Source organism: Pongo pygmaeus, chromosome 20 (genome assembly GCF_028885625.2).
Source record: "Pongo pygmaeus isolate AG05252 chromosome 20, NHGRI_mPonPyg2-v2.0_pri, whole genome shotgun sequence".
Classification (NCBI taxonomy): Eukaryota; Metazoa; Chordata; class Mammalia; order Primates; family Hominidae; genus Pongo; species Pongo pygmaeus.
This window is the reverse complement of record NC_072393.2, coordinates 1,737,495-1,743,494: the sequence shown is the minus strand read 5'-3', so window position 1 is coordinate 1,743,494 and position 6,000 is coordinate 1,737,495. Positions and strand designations below refer to the sequence as shown.

Here is a 6,000-nt window from a genome sequence, read left to right as displayed (position 1 = left end):
TTTGGTTTCATTTTTCTTTTATTTTTTTAAAAAAGCCCCTAAATTCTATGGCTTCAAGGGAGCATCAGAGAAACGTAAATGCCATTTCTGTACACTTGGTAAAGCAAAAACTAGACTCACAGCCACCGCCCTGGGCACGGCCCCAAGCTGCTCCACTCTGCCCGGCAGCCTCCAGGGCACCCCGCTGGGGAACCGCCCACCAGTCCAGGGCCGCCCCCAGGCCCCTGCAATACACCTGCGGGGCTGGGCCGGGGCTTTAAGGCGTTTTGTCTCCGGCTGCTTGCCAGGTGTCGGAGCACAGAGGCAGGAAGCCCCGTGCCCACGCGCCCCACGCAGCAGGGCCCAGGGCCGAGCAGAGTGACACCAGCCGGTCCTCCCACCTCGGGTTCCAGGCGCCAGGGCGCAGCCTCCGGGAGCAAGTGCATCGAGAAGCACCCGCCTGGCAGCGCCCACCCGCCCCTTGCCAGGGCCAGGCTGGGAAGAGACTGCAGTGGCTGTGCCCGCGGCGCCCGAGCTTTGGTGCAGCATTTTGGTTGGGGAGCCGGCTTCAGCCACGACCCCACCCCTGCCTTCCCCTTTGGTTTTGGGGAGGCCTAGGGCATGGCCCTCACCCCTGGCAACAATGCCTGTCCCCCTCCCAGGAGGGCCTGGGCGAGACAGCTCCACAGCACCCCTCCAGGCAGGGCCTGCCCTCCCCTCGAGAAAACGGCCTTTGGATCGAGGGAGACAAGCTGGACTTTATGACGCTAACGGGGCCGGGCGGGGCCGGGCCTCAGCCAGGGGGCCTCCAGGATCACACTACTCACTTCAGCAAAGAAAGGAGGGGCAGGAGTGGGGGTAGGGCGGGCCTCTGTTTTTTTTTCCTTTTTTCCTTGTTTTAAATAGTTAATGCTCTTGGAGGGGAGGACTAGACACAGGTGTAGAAATTTCGGCCAAAGTCTTACGTGAAGGAAGTGACCCCACGTCCCGGGGGTGGGGCCGCCGCCTGAGCCAGGCGCGGCCCCTGCAGTCTGCGTTCTGGCTTCCAGCCAGGGTCTGGCCCTGGGCCGCTGTGGGTGGGCCCCGAGGGCCTCGCACAAGCTCGCGCCCCAAGGGGCTGCACGGAGAAGATTCAGGGGGATGCACGCGCCCAGAGTCACTTGTGTCGCTGCAACGATTTTCTCTTTCTCCTCTTGAAGAAACAGCAGCATCTGGGGAGGGCGGTGGCTCAGGTAGGAGGACTGGGGTGCAGGGCGGGGGCAGCCCAGGCCTCAGGTCCTCCCACCCCCATGGGGACCCAGGGCACCCCCACCTCCGGGAAGCCACCGCCCCAGAGCCTTACTTGGTTTCATCGGCCACCTCCACCTCTGCAGGCGCCGTGATGGGGGCGTTGGAGTGGCCGGCAGTGGGGTCGTCCGCATTCAGCTCCCCGTTGGTGGAGTTCAGCGCCTGGCGGGGGCAGTAGGGGGTCACGCTGGCCGCCCATGCCCCTCCCTGGGGCGTCGGTCCCGCCCGGGCCTCACCTGGTTTTTGCTGTGCGGCTGGGCTTTGTCCCGGAGCTGAGGCTGGGAGGGCAGGTCGGTGTGGACGGTGCCGATGGGGGTCGGCTGTAGGTGAGGGAGCAGGGGTCAGCATGGGCTGCAGCGCCAGTTCCCATCTCCCTCAGGACGGTTTCCAGGTCCCCCGCTCCCACATACCGCCCCCCCACCTACCAGGGGCTTCCCGGCCCAGTCGTACTCATAGTCGAACACGAAGCCGCTGCGGTCGAAGAGATCGGTGAAGAGCTTCCGCAGGTAGTCATAGTCGGGCTTCTCGAAGAAGTCCAGGCGCCGCACGTAGCGGAGGTACGTGGCCATCTCCTCTGCAGAGAGAGCGCCAGGGGGACCTCGGCGGGGGTGGGGTTGGGGGCGGGGGTGGGGGTACGGGGCGGGGGCGGGGACGCAGGGACCCCTTACCTGGGAAGTTCTCACAGAGCACCTCGATGGGCGTGGCGCGCTTGGTGTCCCCGATCTTCTGGTACCGCTCCTTGAGCGTGTCGGCCTGCGGGGGTCCGTGGTCAGCCTTGCTCCCGCCCTGCGCCCCTGCCCGCCTGCCCGGCCCCCTCGCCCACCTTGAGCCCCTGCCAGGGGAGGCTGCCGCGCAGGAAGTACATGAACATGTGGCCCAGCGCCTCCAGGTCGTCGCGGCGGCTCTGCTCTGCGGGGACAGGGGCGCAGCCTCAGCGGGGTCCGGGCGCCCGCCCCCCGCCGCGCGCGCGCAGCTCACCCTTGCCCAGGTGCGTGTTGATGCTCATGTAGCGCGCCGTGCCCGTCAGGCTCTTGTGCTCGCGGTACGGGATGTGCTTCTTGGTCTCGGGGTCGATGTACTCCTTGGCCAGCCCGAAGTCGATGATGTGGATGGCGTGCTGCCGCTTGGTCCCCGGGCGGCCCACCAGGAAGTTCTCGGGCTTCACGTCCCGGTAGATGAGGCTCTTGGTGTGCACATACTCCATGCGCGTGATCTGCAGGGGGCACATTGGTGTCGGCTGAGCCCCTCCCTGGCCCACGCGCTCCCCTCCAGGGCCACCCTCTTCCCTCGGAGCCCGGCCCGGCCCCGCCCCGCCCGCCGCGCACCAGCTGGATGGCGATCATCAGCACCGTCTTGAGCGTGAAGGTCCGGTCGCACAGGTCGAACAGGTCCTCCAGGCTGGGCCCCAGCAGCTCCAGCACCATGGCGTTGTACTTCCCGCACGGGCCGAAGTAGTAGACCTGAGGGACGCCCTCTGCGGCGGAGGACAGACGCACGGGCGTGCGGCGGCAGCCCCCTCCCTGCCCCTGCGCAGCCCCCGCCCCACCCGCGGGCCGCCCGGTACCTGTGGCGCTGAGCTGCTTGTAGAACCGGTACTCCAGGTGCAGCTGCGGGGCCCGGGACTTGATGGGCTCCTGGGGACACAAGAGCGAGTCACCAGGGGACCTGGTCGCTGCCCTGAAATCCCTGAGGGCACATCAGCGGGGGTGGGGTGGAGGGGCCGACTCACCAATTTGATAGCCACGTATTCATTTGTATAGAGATTCTTTCCTGTGGGGACAGAGACCATCAGCATCACCGGCGAAGGGCCCACCTAGCCCCCACCTCCCCAGCCCACCCCCGAGGCAGGAGGCAGGAGGGGGTCCCCAAAGGACCACCCTCCAAAGGACACCACTGCCCAGCAGCCGGGCCTGGGCCCAGCCTGCCCGAGCACTGCACTGGGGCCTGCCAAATCGTCTCAACACCTGCACCCTGCCCGTGTGGTCACCGCCTCAGTGTCTGCCACGCCTCCTCCCCCGCCCCCTCACCTCCCTAGCCCAGGACAGAAGCGGCACTGGGGGGGGTCTCTCACGGCCTGCAGGCAGCACCAAGGGCTCCACACTCCTCCACCCCTTTCTCAAAGACGGCATCTCCCGCATGCCCGAGGCCCGAGGCCCCCAGGTGAGCCCCAGCACAGATGGACAGGGACCTGTGGCCCACATGGGTTAGAAGAGAGGAGCCCAGGTCCTGTCCCCTGGGGCCACCAGCCACACAGGGCTCAGTCCCATGAAAGCGCAGAAGGTATGAAGCCCATAATCTTTTTTTTTTTTGAGACAGTCTCGCTCTGTTGCCCAGGCTGGAGTACAGTGGCGAGATCGCAGTTCACTGCAGCCTTTGTCTCCTGGGCTCAAGCCATCCTCCCATCTCAGCCTCCCAAGTAGCTGGGACTACAGGTGCGCACCACCACACCCAACTAATTTTTGTATTTTCAGTAGAGACGGGATTTCTCCAAGTTGCCTGGGCTGGTCTTGAACTCCTGAGCTCAAGCGATCTGCCTCAGCCTCCCACAGGGCTGGGATGACAGGCGGGAGCCCCTGTACCGCCCAGGGTGCAGCTTTTTACCTGTTACACCCCCTGAGGAAGGAGGAGGCCAGCCCTTAACACAGGGGGGCTCTGCAGGGGCAGCTGTGGAAGTCGGCCTGGGAGGGGGCACGGCCCCACCCACTGTGATGACTCAGCACCTGAGGGGTGAGCCTAGCGGTGAACAGGCCGGATCCCTGCAGGCACACGGCCCTGGAGGGCTCCCCACGGCAGCTGGGCCAGATGACAGGCATGAACGTGTCTGGCACCCATGTGGCTCCAGCCCAGGATGGCACTGGGGCCATAGTGACCATCTGCTGGGCGACCTGTCCCGCGGCATGACAGGGCACCACGTGGGGCAGCCCCGTCTCTCAGGCACCGTCCAGCTGGGTCACCGTGTTGGGTCTGCAGTCAGCTGCCTTTGCCCGAGCAGCATACGGTGCAGAATGAGGCCTCTGTGGCTGGGCGCGGTGGCTCATGCCTGTAATCCCAGCACTTTGGGAGGCCGAGGCAGGCGGATCACCTGAGGTTGGGAGTTCGAGACCAGCCTGACAAACACGGAGAAACCCCGTCTCTACTAAAAATACAAAATTAGCCGGGCATGGTGGTGCACGCCTGTAATCCCAGCTACCAGGGAGGCTGAGGCAGGAGAATCGCCTGAATCCGGGAGGTGGAGGTTGTGGTGAGCTGAGATCGTGCCATTGCACTCCAACCTGGGCAACAAGAGAGAAACTCTGTCTCAAAAAAAAAAAAAAGAGAAAGAAAGAAAGAAAGAGGCCTCCGCTTCCTTCCGCCCTGCTGCAGCTGGACTGGCAGGGTGGCCATGGAGACAATGGGTTTGGAAACCCTGCTAAGGTGGATGCAAAGTCCCAAAGCCCGGTGGCTGAGCTGCACACAGTCATGACCTCACAGTCAGGCTGGGGTCCCACCTGGGCCCTGAGAGCTTCTTCCCCCGGCTAGTGCCCCGTCCTGGGCGTGCCTTGCAGCACAGGAATCGCTTGGGCTCCTCCTGTCATTGCCCCGTCCGCAGCACTACCTGGGCTCTATTTCAGCACAGTTTCCAATCAGCTTGTCAATTTCCCTAAACAGCCTCAAGAACGTGGCATCCTGAGGTTGCAGGATCGTGAGGATGAGGGATGACCAGGTGCCTCCCTCCAGTCCTGAGCCAGCGACCAGGGCGCCCCCTCCAGTCCTGAGCCGGGGACCAGGGCTGGTCCCTGCGTTTTCAGAACAAATGGGCTCCCCTCCTATGTTCTCCCCAGTGTAACATGTTATTAGGAAGTTCTCCTCGTAAAACAACAGGCCCGAAACACCCAACACTCATTGCCGAGGCCCCAGAACTAAACCTGCCACACGGTCCATCCTCACAGCTACCATCCACCGGTCCATCTCATTTTTAGAAGGATTTCAAAGTTTTTTTCTTTTTGAGACAGAGTCTCGTTCTGTTGCCCAGGCTGGAGTGCAGTGGCGCAATCACGGCTCACTGGAACCTCTGCCTCCTGGGTTCAAGCGATTCTTGTGCCTCAGCCTCCTGAGTAGCTGGAATTACAGGCAGGCACCATCAACCTGGCTAATTTTTGTATTTTTACTAGAGATGGGCTTTCTCCATGTTGTCCAGGCTGGTCTCGAACTCCTGACCTCAGGTGATCCGCCCACATCAGCCTCCCAAAGTGCTGGGATTACAGGCATGAGCCACTGTGCCTGGTCAGATTTCGAAGTTTTAGAGCTCAGGATACTGCCCCAGGTTTGGAAGTTTTAGAGCTCAGGACACTGCCCCCTGAATCAGCTGCAGGTTCAGTCCAGCGTTTGCGTGTCCTTCGTGCGCTGCCCTTCGGAGGTGGGATTCACAGTGGGATGCCTGCGTCTCCAGAGCCCTGTCTGGCGAGCGCTGGCAGCTGCCCGCTCCTGTACCAGCCCAGTCTTGTTGAAAGGGGGAGCCCCCTGCCCCCCAGCCATCCCCCCTTCCCCACCCAAAAGGCTGCCCCTGCGGTGGGCTCCTCGCCGTGGCGTGCTGCGTGTGCCCGCCTGGTGCTGCGCCGCCGCTCACAGGGAGGATGGGGTTTGGTTTGCCCATCTGCCCTTGAGATACGCCCTCCTGTCTCCAGTTCTGACTCTCCAGAGCGGAGTTCCGGCGAACACGGCTGTGTAGCTCTTCCTGCCGGCAGCTGTCCCCTT

At 63.5% G+C, this 6,000-nt stretch overlaps 1 protein-coding gene across 5 annotated transcripts in view; it reads right to left on the bottom strand.

Annotated features, from left to right (window-relative positions):
- CSNK1G2 (casein kinase 1 gamma 2) overlaps positions 1-6,000 on the bottom strand; it is a 38,350-nt gene continuing 32,350 nt past the window's right edge. For 2 of the 5 annotated variants that reach the window (XM_054465438.2, XM_054465439.2), the window contains exons 3-12: positions 2,996-3,036; positions 2,831-2,900; positions 2,592-2,740; positions 2,245-2,479; positions 2,090-2,175; positions 1,935-2,019; positions 1,692-1,840; positions 1,503-1,586; positions 1,322-1,428; positions 1-1,190 (exon numbers count right to left, since the gene is read on the bottom strand). In XM_054465438.2, coding sequence (XP_054321413.1) covers positions 1,136-1,190; positions 1,322-1,428; positions 1,503-1,586; positions 1,692-1,840; positions 1,935-2,019; positions 2,090-2,175; positions 2,245-2,479; positions 2,592-2,740; positions 2,831-2,900; positions 2,996-3,036 — 1,061 coding nt within the window. In that variant the 3' untranslated portion in view covers positions 1-1,135. Of the gene's footprint in view, positions 1,191-1,320; positions 1,429-1,502; positions 1,587-1,691; positions 1,841-1,934; positions 2,020-2,089; positions 2,176-2,244; positions 2,480-2,591; positions 2,901-2,995; positions 3,037-6,000 lie in introns of those variants that run through there. The other 3 variants (XM_054465436.2, XM_054465437.2, XM_063658297.1) reach the window with 2 other exon arrangements.